Source organism: Lissotriton helveticus, chromosome 8 (assembly GCF_964261635.1).
Source record: "Lissotriton helveticus chromosome 8, aLisHel1.1, whole genome shotgun sequence".
Classification (NCBI taxonomy): domain Eukaryota; kingdom Metazoa; phylum Chordata; class Amphibia; order Caudata; family Salamandridae; genus Lissotriton; species Lissotriton helveticus.
The window spans coordinates 1194542188-1194560168 of record NC_136069.1 but is presented as its reverse complement, the minus strand read 5'-3'; the positions used below and the strand labels follow the sequence as shown (position 1 = coordinate 1194560168).

Below are 17981 nucleotides of genomic sequence, written 5' to 3'. Positions count from 1 at the left end.
AAAAGTGTTTTGGACTGGCATAGGGCTTCAGTAATTTTTGTGCAGGCATGTTCAGCTTTGGCTTTAGCACATAGCCTCTGGTAATTTAAAAGTTTATTTTTGTAGGCTAGTTTGGCATCTGGACAGTAGGTTTTCCTCCATTGCCGTTCTGCAGTTTTGCAGGTGCTTTTTTCGTGTTTCAAGGTCTCAGTGAACCAAGGGGCAGGGGGGCGGTGGGAATTTTGTTTTAATTTAGTTTTAGGCAGAACGGAATCAATAGCTTTTATCAGCCAAGTTTGGACCGATGTTGAAAACTCTTGTACTGTTGATTTTGTGCAGGGAAGATGGCCTTCGAGAAAGGAATTGAGGTTTTCTATGTCAAGCATTTTCCATTTCCTGACTAGTTGCGTAGGTACTGATATTTTATCCTTGTTAGAAAATTTTACAAGAAGGGAAAATTTGATCAGAAAATGGTCTGACCAGGGCACTGGAAGGGCAGTGTGTGTGAACATGTCATTTAAGTTGGAAAAGATGGGATCCAACAAATGACCGGCTCTATGTGTGGGGCCGGAATTCTTTAAGGTCAAATTAAGTGATGCTAAGTCCATTTTAAAATCATTGGCTATTGAGCAATCTTCTTTCTCCAAATGTAAATTCATATCCCCTAGAATGGTAAAGCTAGCCATTTTCATAACTAGTGGTCCAATGAGTTCAATAAGGTTAGGTAACCATTTAGAGGCGGCTCCTGGCGGCCTATAAATAAGTGCTCCAGAAAAGGTAAAATTAGGTGTAAGTGAGAGTTTAAAAATTGCGCCTTCGCAACCCTCACATTGGAGTTTGTTAAATTCACAGTTATAACAATTTCTGAAGATAATTGCTATTCCTCCTCCTGATTGCTTTTTACGATCTAGTCTGACAATAGCATATGTTTCAGGGAGTGCCATAGCTAAGTCAGGGCCAGAGCTGTCTTGAAGCCACGTTTCCGTTAAAAACACGGCATCGGGAGCCTCATCCAAGAGCAAGTTAAAAATTTCCGTTTTATGCTTAGGTACTGAACGGCAGTTAATACTGAAGAATAAAAACGATTTTGAACTCATTTCTGCATTATTTGTAGGTTTTTTGACCTGCAAAGCTTTAATTACTGCATGGTCAGTGGAGAATTGGCAACATTGGCATATAGCTTTCTCTAGATCCGGCTCTATTGTCCTGCATAAAGGATGACTTGCGGGTCGTAGGGATAATAGAAAATCAGTTGCATATTTTAAGCGTGAAGAGCCAGTTGTGTCTGTTAATGCATTGATTATAGAAGGACATTCTAAGTGTTCCTTGGTACCTGATGGAGATGTCGTCATATCTCACGACACGCCCGGTGCACGTCCAAGGCGCGGACGGGTGCAGACGGGCTGACTCTGGCGTGACTCCGGCGCAGGGAAGGCGCCCCCGCAAACGCGACCGCTAGCGCGGTACACCACTGTTTCCTTATATCTGGTCCACTAGAGCGCTCCCACCACTCTAGCCCCCACTCAAGATGGCCGCCGAGTACAGAAAAGCCTGACCCCGGTTTGAAGCTCTAACGGCAGCAAACGCCGTGGAAAATGAGCGAAAATGCGTGCAAGTAAATTATAAGTATGCTGAGTGCATTACAGAATGGAAATATACAATTTAAAAAATTCGCTAAAATTTTCCTAAAACGATCCGTTATTTTCACGGAGCGCAGGGTAAAACACACAAGCTCTGTAGTACACCAATGTCACTTCAAGCTAATGCAAAGAATGGATCTCGCGAGCGCTGCTTCAGGGCTCCTTATATCTGGTCCACTAGAGCGCTCCCACCACTCTAGCCCCCACTCAAGATGGCCGCCGAGTACAGAAAAGCCCGACCCCGGTTTGAAGCTCTAACGGCAGCAAACGCCGTGGAAAATGAGCGAAAATGCGTGCAAGTAAATTATAAGTATGCTGAGTGCATTACAGAATGGAAATATACAATTTAAAAAATTCGCTAAAATTTTCCTAAAACGATCCGTTTTTTTCACGGAGCGCAGGGTAAAACACACAAGCTCTGTAGTACACCAATGTCACTTCAAGCTAATACAAAGAATGGATCATATGGCCATGTCTGAACTGGGGTGATGGAGTGAGCTAAAGAATGATGATGGATTAAACCCAGATCAGTTGACTGGAGGTGAGTGTTTGATTTGCTCAAACACTCCGTCCATCATCCTCTTTGGTATCGCTTTGTTTGCCCTAAGTTGGCAGGGTATGCCCAGACGTGGGTCCCTTGCTCACTCTGCCACTGGATTCAAAATAGCCTGGATGATGAGGGTTATGAACCCGAAATCGGTCCCTGGATGCTTGTTTCCCGTCCAGGGATGACATTGCTTGGAAGATCGGGCTGCACTGTTCCCATGAGGCACAAGGTCAGATTGATTTGCATATGGCCATGTCTGAACTGGGGTGGTGGAGTGAGCTAAAGAATGAGGATGGATTAAACCCAGATCAGTTGAATGGGGGTGAGTGTTTGATTTGCTTAAATGCTCCGTCCATCATCCCCTTTAGTATCGCTTTGTTCGCCCTAAGTTGGCAGGGTATGCCCAGACGTGGGTCCCTTGCTCACTCTGCCATTGGATTCAAGATAGCCTGGCTGATGAGGATTATGAACCCGAAATCGGTCCCTGGATGCTTGTTTCCCGTACAGGGAAGACATTGCTTAGAAGTTCAGGCTGGACTGTTCCCAGGGTCAGACTGATTTGCATATGGCCATGTCTGAACTGGGGTGGTGGAGTGAGCTAAAGAATGAGGATGGATTAACCCCTTGCATGCTCATGACGAGCTGAGCTCGTCATGAGCCACGGTGCTCCAGTGCTCATGACGAGCTGAGCTCGACATGGCCTTTAGAATGCTCGCATGCTAGGCTAATTCCCCTGCAGTGCGAGCGTTCTAAAGAAACGGGTGTGGTCATGATGAGCTCAGCTCGTCATGAGCACACGAGCACTGTGTTGCATGACGAGCTGAGCTTGACATGAGCACCGGGGCGCTGTACATGCCCCCCCTCCCCTCAACACAGCAGGGGAATGTGCCCAGCAGGGAAGGGGTTAAACCCAGATCAGTTGAATGGGGGTTAGTGTTTGATTTGCTTAAATGCTCCGTCCATCATCCCCTTTAGTATCGCTTTGTTCGCCCTAAGTTTACAGGGTATGCCCAGACGTGGGTCCCTTGCTCACTCTGACACTGGATTCAAGATAGCCTGGCTGATGAGGGTTATGAATCCAAAACCGGTACCAGGATGCTTGTTTCCGGTCCAGGGAAGACATGGCTTGGCAATTCAGGCTGGACTATTCCCATGAGGCACAGGGTTATACTGAATTGCACATGGCCATGTCCGAACTGGGGTGGTGGAGTGAGCTAAAGAATGATGATGGATTAAACCCAGATCAGTTTACTGGGGGTGAGTGTTTGATTTGCTCAAATGTTCCAACCATCATCCCCTTTGGTATCGCTTTGTTTGCCATTAGTTGGCAGGGTATGCCCAGACGTGGGTCCCTTGCTCACTCTGCCACTGGTCGGATTCAAGATAGCCTGGCTGATGAGGGTTATGAACCCGAAATCGGTCCCAGGATGCTTCCTTCTGGTCCAGGAAAGACATGGCTTGGCAGTTCGAGCTGGAGTGTTCCCATGAGGCATAGGGTCAGACTGATTTGCATATGGCCATGTCTGAACTGGGGTGGTGGAGTGAGCTAAAGAATGATGATGGATTAAACCCAGATCAGTTGACTGGGGGTGAGTGTTTGATTTGCCAAACACTCCGTCCATCATCCCCTTTGGGAATGGCAGGGAACAGCAGGGAACGGGGTGGTAGGGGTGGGGTGAACTAAATATTTAAAAAAATACTTACCTCTGTCCCCACAGCCGCTGGCCGCAGTCTCTTCTCCTTTGCTTTGACCCAGAAGGTGGAAGCACCCAGGCTTCCCTAAGCCAATCACAATGCTGCAATACAGCGTTGTGATTGATCTTAGCACCGTGGTTCGGAGCTCAGATGAGGACTGGGAGCCTGAGCATGTTCCCCACCAGGCTGTGCATTACAGGCTGGTGGGGAACATCCTAATTGTGCATGAGTGTTTGGCCTGACACAGACGGCCTACTAAGCAGTCATGCACACCTAAGGGGAGATTATTAAGATTTTGCGCCGTGTTTGCATCACAAAAGTGATGCAAATAAAAGCAAAATGTTTTTTTCCTAATTAACTTTCCAGCCCTAAACTTGTTTAAATGGTACTACATGTACCCAGGGTCGGTAAATTAAATCCTACTAGTAGGCCTGCAGCACTCATTGGGCCACTCACTAAAGTAGCTTTTTAAAACATGTCTCATGCCTGCCACTGCAATCTTTAGGGTAGGTTTAAACTTCCATTTTGATATGGCAAAATAAACCTTTTTCCAGGTGCAAAACGTCCTTTTTAATATATATCTCATTTCTAAGGCAGACCATAAAGGCTCCTAAAATAGGGTACATTGTATTTAAACAGTAGAATATGGATGTTTAAGTTTTACATCTCACTGTTGTAAGGCCCAATTGACTAACACTGGGTTACCTTATTATATGTAATAAGTGGTAACTTTACATTGGGAGCAGATAGAAATTTACCGTTTTCACTCAAAATAATTCAAATCTTCTTTAATTGACAAGTCAAATTTTAGGTCACAATTCATTCTTAAAATGCATCTTTTTGAAAGGTGGCTTTTTCTTGTCCTACCCATTTATGCATTCTGCCCGTGTCCTGGGTCGCATGCCTCTGAATGTCTCTGCTGTTATGGTTTGTGTATCGCTTCCAGACTGTGACACAATGGGACTATGTGTGGGCAGGATGAGCCATACTGCCAGGATGGCCTGGGACGGAGCTGTGCCCTTCCCCACTTGCACTTCAAAGGGCTTGCCTCCAGAGCCACTCATCAGAACATTCCTGGACCAGTGGACGTTACAGAAGAATTACTACCCTGCTGCCAGAGGACTGCCCTGCTGCTCGGAAGGATACTCTGCTGTCTGTGAAGGAAAAGATAGCCAGAGTAACTCCAAGGGTCAGTTGGCAGACCTCCTGTGTGAGCTACAGGGATATAAGTTTCAGAGTTCACCCTGCTACTGCTCAGCTGACCTGCTCGACTGGACCTGTGACTGGACCTGCCTGAGCCCTTCTTCTGGCCACTGCTCGGGGTGAGTCCTGATCAACAAGAAGTGTTCCCCCCCAGGTCTTGGACCCTTGGCTGGCATCACAGTGTACCTTTCTCTGCCTAACTTTGGGTTCCATCAAATCCACTGCAGCTCGACGCAGGACTTTGCATTGCAAACTTTTCAGCTCCTGATCAGAAATGACACTGTGCGATGCAACACAGGACTTTGCATTGCATTTCCTGATTGGAACTAATGCAGAGCAACGTGAAGCCTTGCTTCAAAGACATTAATTACAACTCTCAGCAGGCCTAACCTGATCCCTGTATCTTGCCCACAGCTTTAAAATTGAATACCTTTGATTCTACTAATTGAGTTTTTGTAATTATGGTATCATATTAGGTATTAAAGGTCACTCTACTTTTTAAATTGGTTTGGGATTTTCAGTTTGTTACTGTTTGTGTACTACATAAATACTTTAAACATTGCCTCTAAGTTAAGCATAACTGCTTTGTGCCAAGCTACTAGAGGGTAGTAACAGGTTAAATTAGTGACTTTTGTGGTTCACCCTGACAAATCAAATCAAATCAAGAATATTTATTGAGCGCACATATCACCAGAAAGGTCTTGCTAGTTTTAATGGTCAAACAGCAGAGGTTGTTTCCTGAGTGGGGCTTTTACCCCCCTCAACCAATAACCCAATGTCTTACTGTTAGTAGATCTGGCCAACAATGTTTAGCGTCCATTCTTGCCAGTTGGTAACCAATTGGGATGTGGAAGGGCTCTGGGCTGATGGCCGTTGTTGGAAAGAGGGGGCAGACAGTATTCACTTAGATTGCTACTGGCTTCCACCATTGTCCACAGGGTTTTAAATGAGTCAGATCCTTTTAGGTCTCAGACCCAGCAGTAATTAAAAAACAAACATATTAATAGGTCTCAATTGGGCCCTATCTTTATGTCGTTAACAGAACTGGTACAAGCATGGATCGATTTCTGAACAATGAATGTAAAAAATGTTAAGGTAATCCATGTCAGTGATTTAGTTCTAGTTTATATTTCACATTTTATTTAATTTTGCATTTCCTAGCTATTTCCAGGATGGTGTGTTTTTGTATTTTTGTCATGTAGCATATTACTCTTGTATAGTGGGTACTTTGAACTGAGTTGCCTCCAGCCCACGATTGAGATCTCTGGAGTGGAGAATGCAGGCAATGTGAATTTATCGCAGTGCCTGTCAGTGAGTCCAAAGGGGGTCAGAATACATCATCATTCAATCCTTGGTCTCTCTGCAGAGTGTACAGAGAAATGGTCACGTATTCCAGTTGCAATTGGGATTCTGTGCAAATGTGTGTGAAGGTGGTTTACAGGTATCAAAATATAGACAAGGCAGGAGTAAAAGAAAATGTAGTGCTTACAGGTGAGTGGATGTGTTGTGTCTCTGGGGGTGATGAAGTGAAGGAGGTGCGAGGAAGTGCATTCAGGAGAGAGTAAAGTGGGGCTGGAGTGGAACGAGATAATGCACAAAAAATGTATATGGAGGCAAGTAGATAAAAAGGTTGCACATGTCTAACAGAGTGAACATGACAGGAGTTACTGAGATACTCTGATGACCACTTCAACCTTCAACAGACCTCAGTAATGTTTAATTCACAGTCTCATAATTTCAGAATTGAACCATTTTCAATATAAATTACAACAAAATCGTTGTTACTCATTTATCTTAAACAGCTAACAACCATTGGAAAAGCCAATAGTCTTAACTGGTTTTAAGTGTATGTCAGTTGCTGTGTTATATATCTGAAGCAATAAAAGAAGCTCAAAGAGGCACCGAAATACCGTTCCGGTGGCACACTATTGGAATCACAGAAATCTAGTTTAAATGTTTAAGCCACGCCCTTAATTGCATAGCCATACCACTTTTAGAGACCCAGCACGTTTTTAATCCCACCTAAAGCCCTGAAAGTCCCTTTGCAAAATTACACTTTCTTTTGGCATTGCAAATCCCCTCCCTTTTACGGAGAAGGAGCTGCAAAAATGTTACTGTGTAAATGGAGAGAAGGCGGTCCCTCTGTCTGCATTCACACCGGGTTGCAAGAATTTGTTGAAGGTATCCAGCCTAATGAATATTGATTAGGCAGGGTACCTATGGGTCATTATGACTACATGCTCTTTGCTGGGCTGAATTGATACACCAGGATCAGAGCAAACAACTGCCCACCGCCCTGGGAAGTACATATTGACTGAATACCAATGTGGTGATTTAATGGTAAAAGAGGCTGTCTTTTCTCGTGGCTGTGATCGTGTAGTCGTAGTTATGTGGGTGAGGTATGTGTTTTCATGTTTCTTGATTAGTTGTGAAGGCGGAAATGATTGTGTCATCCTCTGCTTTCCTACATCAGCATCTAAAGTGCAATATGTGCGGATACGGCCTTACATCTTACATAAAAAAGTTGATATTTTATTGAGATTCTGTATATAAACATTGTGGTTTCTTTAAATATGTAATGTAATAAAAAGGCAGTATTTTCAGAAACTACAAAGTTTTTTTTATAAAAATGTTTTAATTATATACTCAATATATAGTATCAGAGAATGCAAGAAGTATGAATAGAATGCAGGTGGACTTGACAGAGTCAAGTGCTTGGTTACTTTGTGCTTGCATGTTTCTTTTTTGTTGCAATCGGTTCTATTAATACATGTGAGCCACAGAGCGAAAGGTGCTCTCAATTGGGAAGCCAACAATGCATGAATAAAGGTAATGCTACTCTTTATAGTAACAGAGGCTCTTAATAGTCGTCGTAGTTGACGCTTGCTCCATGTCTGAAGGTATGTGGATTTCTTGGTCCTATTGCCGCATCCTCATCATAGTGGTGCTGGTAGTACCCCCCATGGTATTCACTGCCACCGCGGCCCATATTCTTCCAGTAGGTCATATCATCTTCAAATTTCTGCAGAAAATGGACACATAATGGTAAACCAAACACATAATACATATCATGGGACCGAAAACATTTTTATTTTTGCCTAACAACGGGTTTAATGATGCATATAAAAGTGTTACTCCTTTTCTCAGAAAAAAATGAATGAATACATTAATGAACACATAAGGCAACTCTTATCAGGCAACAGCAGGTAGGTATGTAAAAGATATGGGCTTGGGTTTCTTTTTTTATTGTCCTACGGCTGTTCTCAGTGGTTACATATGCTGGGAGCATATTAAAGTTAGTAACCTGGAGCATTATGTCCTCCTTTGATAGGGCAGTTGGTGCTTTTCCTGAGCTATGAAGGAGCAATTGGTAGAAGGAGGAGTGGCAACGTCCAGCGACATATGGGGGCATATTTACAAAGGAAGTGGTGGAGGGAGGCATTAGCCTTCCTGGCTTAACGCCTCACTCACCCCCTTCAGAAACGCAGATTGTTTATGTGCAGGAAGGTCCCCCAATGATACACGGAACAATCTGTTTATCTATAATGAACTAGGCAAACATGGCCCACAATGCCTGCAGTGCAAATGAATGCAATACTGTATGTTTGTCACCCTTCCCTTGAATATAGGTGATTGTGGAGATAAATGTAAGTAGGGTTTTCTCCCCTCAGCCTTCACCTGGCCTAGCAGCATCGCACAAGATTGCGATTAATCTGCTTTCCCGTACCAAGGAGGGTATTACTGCATTTGCTCTATACATGTCAGGTAAGCTCACATTCGCAAACTGCCAGAGCCTCTATTTACAAAAATCCATTGCCTGACCCTGCATATATGGACATATATTCTCTACGAACTATAGGAAACTATCTTCTACACCCATCCCAATTTGTTAAACTGACTCTCGTCCTTCTGCACACCTTGGAGTCTCCTTGAAATGTTAAGTTATTGTGCTTGGGGCAATCAACCAAGTTCATTATCTTGCATGATCAATTCAAATTCGTCTTCTATGTTCTTTGTGTGCAAGCGCTTGCCAATGAGGACTTGTCACACTTGTGAAGGGGCCTGGTGAGTCTCCATCAAATCAGTTCACAATATGCAGCATTACACATCTCAACACTACAACTCGAAATGTGGGGTCGCTCGTCCTTCTTAGTCATAAGGCAACATCAATGTCCACATTGCAGTACGATTACTTATCCAAATGAAAGGATGTGACCACCCTATTATGCTTTAAAGTATCTTGTCGTAATCTGCCTGGGCATGCCCTGAAAAGCAAAATAATATGGGTAGGTAAATCAATATAGTAAGAGAAATATATTCTATTGATAATATGGGAAACCTGCTCAGTGATTCCATGGATAGTGCCATCTGCCTCATTCCCAAAACAACATTTCTTTCATACTCTTATCAATTTTGTCCAGACATTAAAAAGTTGATATGTGCATTTGCAAACAAAATCAAATTTAAATAAATTCATGAAGAGTGTAAAACTGCCTCTGGATTTCCATTGGTGGGACAAAGTATTTTGAGTGCAAAGGAATCAAAGGGGCACACATTGTGATTCTAGTTTAGTGTGTCAGCATCTGGGTCTAAATCTACCTGCTCGGGTCTGAAAGGTCTAGCGAGTAGGCTTTGTGAAGGATAGTTTTGAGTATGACCTCTGTATTAATTGGAGGAACATCCATGGATTGGACATATAAGGGATGTGTGTCCTTCACCAAATGGATAGACATGCTTTCACAACCTAGCATAGCTGTCCATCGAGTGAGATTGTGTGTGTCAAGGTAGTGTAAATCTGAGGCAGTGCCAAAAACGAATGCCATGCAAGCGCAGATATTAGAACGGCGCATGTGGAGAAATGTTTTTATTTCTCCATGTTTTTGCTTTTTCTCTGTGTGCTGCATTCTATCACACATAAAAAGAGCAAAAAAGCCATTAATGAGTGTTTCAGTACAGGAACGTTTCCATTCCTGCACATAAACAATCATTAGATAATGACGATTTACTACTTCTATGTGTGCTGCAGAAGGCACCACACAAAGAAGAAACAAATCGCCGTTATGGATTGTTTATGTGCAGGAAGGGACACCTTCCTGCACATAAACAATCATTCCCTACAATGCAGGCACCCTTGCACTATGGTGCAAGGGTGCCTGTATTGATGCTAGGCAGCTAATTTTAGGGCCAGCACTAGGGAAAACACAGGGGTGCGTCATATTGTAGTAAATACAGTGCATCCCTGCATTTTGAAAATGTCGGAGTGCGGTGCTGCCAAATTTGGCGCAGCTCTGCGCTCTGACATTTTATTGTAAATATGCTGCTAGATTTGGGACTCACGTCTCAATGGGAGGTAAGCTGTTTTATTAACTCCAACAGCGAATGAGTAATCTACTTAATCACCTTGTGTGCTTTGCTTTGTAGGAATGAACACTAGGAAGGTTAAGACACGGATAATCAAACACAAGAGTAACGTAAGGTACAGGTGTTCCATTACAATATTGACTAATCATTTTCTGGACATGTCACATTATGAAGACGACATAAACTGGGCAATAATGGAGAAACCTCAATTATCATGCTTTCCCACTGTTAGACCACTTGCTCTCCTAAAGAAATAACAATGCTGGGTATTTCAATCAATCAATCAGGGGAATTGTAAGCACACAACTCACCCATAAGGGTCTAAAGCCGCTAGGGGGGGGGGCGTGGTTTGCAGCTCCTTTCAGTTGAAGAGCCAGGTCTGAAGATGTTCAGGGTGAGGGCATGTCTGATGTCGATCGGGAGCTCATTCCAGGTCTTGGCCGCAATGTAGGAGAACACCCTTCCTCCTGTCCTGGCTTTGCGGATGCACAGGGTTTCGGTGAGGGCGAGGTCAGAGGATCGGTGGTTTCTCTTGGGTAAGTGGAAAGAGATCTTCTCGTTGAGGTATTTGGGTCCGGTGTTGTGAAGGCATTTGTAGGCGCGGGTGAGTATCTTGAAGGTGACTCTTTTCTCTATGGGGAGCCAGTGGAGACAGCGCAGGTGTTGGGTGATGTGTTTGTGTCAAGGAATGCCGAGGACGAGGCTGGCAGCGGTGTTATTTATGCTCTGGAGTTGGTGGAGCTTAGACCTGTTGATCCCGGCATAGAAGGCGTTTCCGTAGTCCAGTCTGCTGGTTACAAGTGCGTGTGTGACGGTCTTCTTTGATTCTGGGGCATCGATTTGAAGGTCTTTCGGAGGATGAGGAGGGTGTGGAAGCAGCTGGAGGCGACGATATACCATTGACTACACTGTGTGACTCATGATTTCACCCCTTAAAAACGGATCTTTCAATGCCAGAATCGGATTTTGTGTCTCTTTCCTTGACAGTTTGGTCTAATGCTACATAGATAACAAAATCAGCCAACCCATGATTATGAGCTTACCCAGTCAAGTTGTGTCTCCTGGCTCTGGTAACACTATATACATAGAACTATGAGATACCTTGTTGACAGTCCTAAGTTTTAGAATTTGCTGTGATTTTTCCCCCAAATATGAAGCTCATTCACCTATATTCGGGTAAATGGATTTATTTTTTTACACCACAATGGTTCAATCATGTGAGCCAGTCACTCACTACAAGCCGTGACAATCACATCCGACTACAGGCAACAACTACACCCCCCAATGTCAATCGTTTCTGTGCAAAATACAAGCAGGTCTCCCTTCCCCACCACTGATGTGAGTGGAGCTGGCAGCATTACACTCTGTTTCACTGTGTGCACCAAGTATTGGGAACCAAAATCAGTGTCAGCTGCCATAAATAAAAAGTGGTGAGGCGGGGGAGATGGTGCGAGGGGAGCTCGGGAGAGGGAGTTTGAGGGGGAGTTTAATAATAATTTTAAAAAAGAAAGGTAAACTTACCTGCAGCTGCTGGCCGCCCCCTGCGTCGCGCCTCATTCGTCTGGTCCTCCCAGCTGACACTCCCTGTGCAATCCCTGCACTGCTCTCATACTATGAGAGCAGCGCTGGGATTGGCCTGAGCAGGCTGTAATGTCACTCCGCTCAAGACAGGGTGTCTGTTCTGTTTCTCCAGCCTGGCTGTTCAATACGAGAGGGCTAGAGAAACCTAAGACGGCTGGCCAAACACACATGCACACTTAGAAGTGCACATAGTACTCCTCCTCCCCCTCCCGTGGCCCTGCCCCCCTCTCTACTACATGCTGGCTCAGCCAGCAACTGAAAAATAAAACGATGAAAGTATATTTTTTATTTTTCAGGTGCTAGCTCTGAGACAGTGGGGCGATGCTTCTCTACCTTTGAGTAGGAGCCACCCCTGACCAAAATCACTGGGCCGATTTACAAAGGTAAACTGAGATGAAAGTCTAACTTTTCGACTTTTGGTATTTATAAAGGACATTTACAAATAGTAAAGTTAGACATTTGACACAGGTCTTGGTCTCAGTTAAAATTAAAACCAAAACATAAGTTTAACTGAGACAAACATCTAACTTTACTACTCGTAAATGCCCTTTGTGAATAGCGAAAGTTGTAAAGTTAGAATTTCGTCCTAGTTTACCTTTGTGAATCGGGTCCTACATTTCTCAAAGTCCTGCATGTAATCGGATGTACTTCTCTGCCTACCAATGTGAGTGCAACTGGACGCAATATACTCTGTCTCTCTGTGCACAGGGCACTGGGAACGAAAACATTTCTCCACGTCTAGCTTGTAACACAACACAGTTCCTGTGCACGCTGAGACGATGAATCTGGCTCACAACTTGAGCGATATATAAAGTGCACTGCCGACTGTACATTGTTCCCTCATTTCTAATTCACAAGATCGATGGGCACGCATGCACCAAGAACCAAGTAAGTGGGGTAGGGGATGTTCATTTGAAATTCTTGACATATTTTCCACCACCTAGGGGCAGACACTAGTTAGATCCTGGAGTTCCATTCCTTGAGACTCTGCCCATTTCTTTATACAATGTTATTGCTTATTGCATTACAGCTCATGCTCTATGGAGGTTACCACACATTGAGGCAACATAGTTTCACTTTTTATCTTCATCTCCATATCTTAATTGATTTATTTATTCTTAATACTTTCTCATTTAATATATTAACATTAAACCCCCATGCCAGTTCTGGAGGGTGAGTTGAAATGTATACATTATTTTTATTTTTTATTTTTGTATAGCACAAATCACCACTGGTCTCTAAGCGCTTTTAAAGAAAGGAACAAAACGGATAGCCACCGGTGATCCGCCAGCAACCAAGCTGGCAGTTTAAATTGAGGATGTTGTCTTTTTAAACAAGTGGGTCTTCAGAGGCTTCCTGAAGGATAAAAGCACCGATTCCCCTTGTACGATTTCTGGTAGCTCGTTCCAGATTTGAGGAAGGAGGACCGACAGAGCTCTACCACCCTTGGATTTGAGTTTAAATCTCGATGGGGCAAGCTTACAGGCCTTGGAGGAGCGCAAGGCTCTGCCTGGGGTGTACTCTACTAGTCGATCTTTAATGTATTTAGGAGCCTCTCCATAAATAGCTTTGTGGGCAATACAAAGGCACTTAAATTGCGCTTGATGTTCAATGGGCAACCAGTGCAATTTATGTAGAAGGGGGTAGCTCGTGTTCTCCTCGGTAGGGGGAAGATGAGCCTGGCTGCACCATTTTGAACTACCTGCAATTTCCTGAGGAGCTTCCGAGGGAGGCCTAGATAAAGAGCATTGCCATAGTCCAGCCGAGAAATAACTGTGGTGGACACAATGGATTGTAATGCCGGAACAGAGAGAATGGGAACAGGTTTCCGCATTGAGTCACACAGGGTAGGAAACCGCACAGACCTACGAGATGTTTAGATCTATGGTGTTCAGTGTTCACGTGTGGCTTAAGTTTGATCACTATTGCTGTATCTATACTGTATGATTATTTTACGTATGTTTTAAGCATCTCATACAATACACAAATACACCTGTGGAGCTCAACCACTAGAAAGATAATTAGTGTTGTATTCCAACCTTTATTTTACATTCACTAGTTCACTGCACTAAGATAAGCTGAGAAGGACAGGTCCTGATGAAGGCCACTGCACCTCTTTGATGAAGGCATTTGTTTGAGGCAGACACTTGTGGACCACACTCTGCACGTGAAATCTATCTCTGCTTCCTTTACAACATTAAAGATGGAGTCTCCCAGGAGGAATCTGTAATATCTTCTCTTCATTGATTATCTCTCCTCTGCACGACTTTTCATACTTCACCCACTTTTTCAATAGGAATAGACCCCCTAATCACATCTCCCATACTGCTCTTCTCTAAGAAGGGATGAAGCCTACACTGGTATCCTGCAAACATGAAGAGGAGCCCAGTGATGAAGCAGGCCACCCTTGGGTGGATGAGGGTTTTCGTTCTTAAAGAAGGATTTATTCCTTTCACAATTGTGGAACATACAGTCCCTCTTGAACTACAGTCTGGAGTATTCATGTTTAATGTGCATATGATAGGGCTCCAACAAACATAAAGCTTCAACTAAATTATCAATAGGAAACTGGTATTGGTGGCTGATGTTTTGAAGAAGACAGCAGGATGTGTCCAAGGTGGAAAGAATCAAAGCGAAGTCAGGGTGAGAGAGGAGTCTTTCAATTTACTAGAGCTTGTTAGAGTTTCACCATTTCCTCTGCTCGCCCCCCATTGAAGTACCCAGGGAGGTGCTCTCGTGCATCTCCCACTTCCACCTCACTCTAGTCTATCCCTTGGAGCCCTGCTCCCCAGCTCGGTGGCAGAGGGACCACTGTAGCACCAGGAAGGTACTGAAATTTAGGGCTCATGTGCTTCGAGAGTAGATCCAGAGCAAAGACTGTTGGGGAGCTCACAGACCGTGTGTGGTACAGTGGTACTGAGGCTTCTGTGTCCAAGCTGGCTGGTACTACCTCCTGGAACATCATCATCAAAGTAGTTTATTTCGGATTAAAACAGCTTACATCATAATCAGAAGAGTCAACTGAAATCGTTATGATTGAGATCAAATCAGCGATAGTAAAATATCTCATAGCAATATATAGTGTGTGTCCAAGCGAAAAGTATGCCATTCTAGCATTATCAGCCTTAAAAAATATCATAAAGTGCGAATGCTAAGGCAAAGAAGCAGACTAATATTAACACCAGCAATCAAATGAGACTGCACTTGCATTGTCTTAAAGTACCATAATTACAATAAGTGCAAAGCAAGCAATACCTAGCGAAAGTTCTTGGATGACCAATATAATCATGGTCGGTCAATGGTCAACCTCGGCACAGAAGCTTTCTTGTGAATAATCCATGTGGAGGATAAGAATTTAGCGACACTGATATATATCATTTCGTTCATATCAGATCTCCTGGAACAGTCAACCCTCCTTCCCGGGTTGCAGCCTTTTGCTTCCTTGCTCCTAATGACTCAGGGGCATTTCACTGCAACAAGACTGAAGCTGGAGGGACAACTAATAGCCCCAACACTCTGGAAACACTTCATCAGCACTAGTAGAGGCCTCGTCCCTACTTCTATTTCATTTAACCTCACCACATAAATTAGCTGGTAGCCAGTACCATCACTATGCCAGTGCTGCCCAGCAACTTATCTCTAATGCCCAGGGCCGGGCTGGCCGTAGCAGGCATCGGGTGTTTACCCGGCAGGCTGGAATGGTGGGCGCCAGTTTTACAGCTGTGGAGGCAGGTTTTGTTAGTGATGGCCAATTTTGCAACCGTGCTGCAATATCAGCCCCCGGTAACAAAAGCAGCAGCTGCACCCCCACATGCCCGTGCCCACTGGCGGTGGGGGGTTGCGGGGATACTGGTCTGACTAAATTGCCAAGGCTGCTTTGGATTCCCAGTCCAGCCCTGCTAATACCCATAAGCCCTCGAGCCTGTCAATACTCTGGCTGTGTGGATCTAGTCACCACTTCCAACATAAAGGCTGACCTGCTTCGGGTCAGTCAGGGGTCAACTAGCGAGGTAGTGGTCACCCAGGGAACTCAATTGCAGCAGTGTCTGTACCAAGGACAGGTTCACTTTTCCACTCTTCCACCTGCCTGGCGACAGGTCACACCATACATTCACAGTCCCTGTGCGCCTTGCCTCAACATCAGTTTTCTCACTTAAACTTTGTAGTAACCTTGGGCAATTAGAACCCAACATGTACAGAAATGCATCTGGTGTACATTAAGACTGCCCATGGGCCTGTTACTGCAGCTGAGAAACATGATATATCATTATTTTGACAGTAGGTGGTGGACAGGATATTACTCTATTTTTACAGCAAGGGTGGGGAATTCACAGAATTCCACTGAGTCCTCCAATCTGCCACGTCTCAAATTGAAAACGCTTATCTTAGCATTACCTTTTATTTATGTATGTTTGTACACAGATCAGGGGAGGTAAGCACTACGCTATCCTCATAAAGGAGTGGACTAAAATGGCTGCCTATAGGGTGATAATGTCCACCTTTGCTTAAACGTCGTACATTTCCTTTTGAGATTGCACCTCACAAATGTAGCTGAGTTCCTACACATATACTGAATCAATAAAATGAATCCTGGATCTATTATGCTATCAACGATTGCCGCATCATATTTTTTATTTTCAACCACGCAGCACTGCAGCCGCGCTGCTGTACAACATGGACAAGAAAAACACCGAAGATTTGGTTTGATCTAGGCTGTCTCGAAGCAGACACTGGCTGCATTCACGCAGGTTTTAATGATAACACTGTGACATTCGTCATTATTCAAGACTCTGTTTTTGCTCGCAGTATTTGAATACCTACAGCTTCATCAAACCCCATGTAGATGAATTGCTGGTACCACTGCTGCACGTCTGGCTGGTTTCTGTCCCACAGCTGGCGCTTCTGACGTTTGGGGGTATTTAAGAAGGCCTTGGCTGCGTTCTCCGATACTGACACCTCCGCCTTAGAGGGAACTGGGGCTGGAAAAAAAACAGAGCAACAAAACATTACCAACATAAGTATACTTCTGCAAATTCTGCCGTTGGTCTTGCGATAATTTAGAAGTTCCATAAACTGCAGAAAAGCTCTTGTGTTAAAAAGTCACATAAATCTCGTTGAAGCATTGCAGACGGTAGTATTTTGCCAAGACTGTAGGTGGAATTTTCGCATGGATGTGCTGGTGTGCGCTGGGTGATTCCAATGAAATTTTCTAGAGGGTGCCAGTTTCTAGTTAGCAGAGACCCAGGTGGGTGTGTCACTTCTTAAGTGTACTCAATAACTTTAATACATTTTGTGAAATGTCTACGGTGTAATTTGTCCGATTATCATGGCACAACATTGTGGCGGCGAGGATGAGATACAAACCCACCTGTGCATGATCAGAATATTGGTGTACCCATGGGTGACGCAAGAGATTGTGGAATTTTGGTGATGGGCTGAGATGTAGAAGGGTGCATTGCCCCATATTTCTAATCTATGACAGTATATTAAACATAAAAGTATCAAAAGTGCATTAAGAAATATGTGTGTATGCTTTAGATTATAAGTTAAAATACAACGAAGGTTGATCAACATCAAAGGTCATTGCACAATCTGAATGCTGGTGGTTTACTATTTCAGTATATGGACTGCTGCAGTCAAATTTGCTAGCCGTCAAGGGGCATGAGGTGTCATTCCAACAGGTCGTAAACACAAATACCATTTGTGGTGACAGTCCAGGAGCAAGGCTTCACTTCCGTAAACATGCATCTTAGTAATGACAGTTTTGAATACATTAAGAAAATCAAACTGAGTTAAACTAGAATTCCATTATCTGTAACTAGATTTTGTTAACACTAGGGTCCAGATTTGCTAAGATTTCGTATCAGGGTTGTGTCACTTTTGTGGCATAGCCCATGCAAAATTCATTTAGGCATTTAATAAGCCATGCAACGTTTATTTGTGTGGCTTTGCTGGGTTTAGTAAATATAAAGAAA

At 43.9% G+C, this 17981-nt stretch overlaps 1 protein-coding gene across 1 annotated transcript in view; it reads right to left on the bottom strand.

Moving 5' to 3' along the window:
- Positions 1 to 7667: 7667 nt before the first annotated feature.
- The window catches only part of LOC144771920 (augurin-like), an 81984-nt gene continuing 71670 nt past the window's right edge, over positions 7668 to 17981 (bottom strand). The window contains exons 3-4 of the mRNA XM_078656157.1: positions 16828 to 16985; positions 7668 to 8086 (exon numbers count right to left, since the gene is read on the bottom strand). Coding sequence (XP_078512283.1) covers positions 7925 to 8086; positions 16828 to 16985 — 320 coding nt within the window. The 3' untranslated portion in view covers positions 7668 to 7924. The remainder of the gene's footprint in view (positions 8087 to 16827; positions 16986 to 17981) is intronic.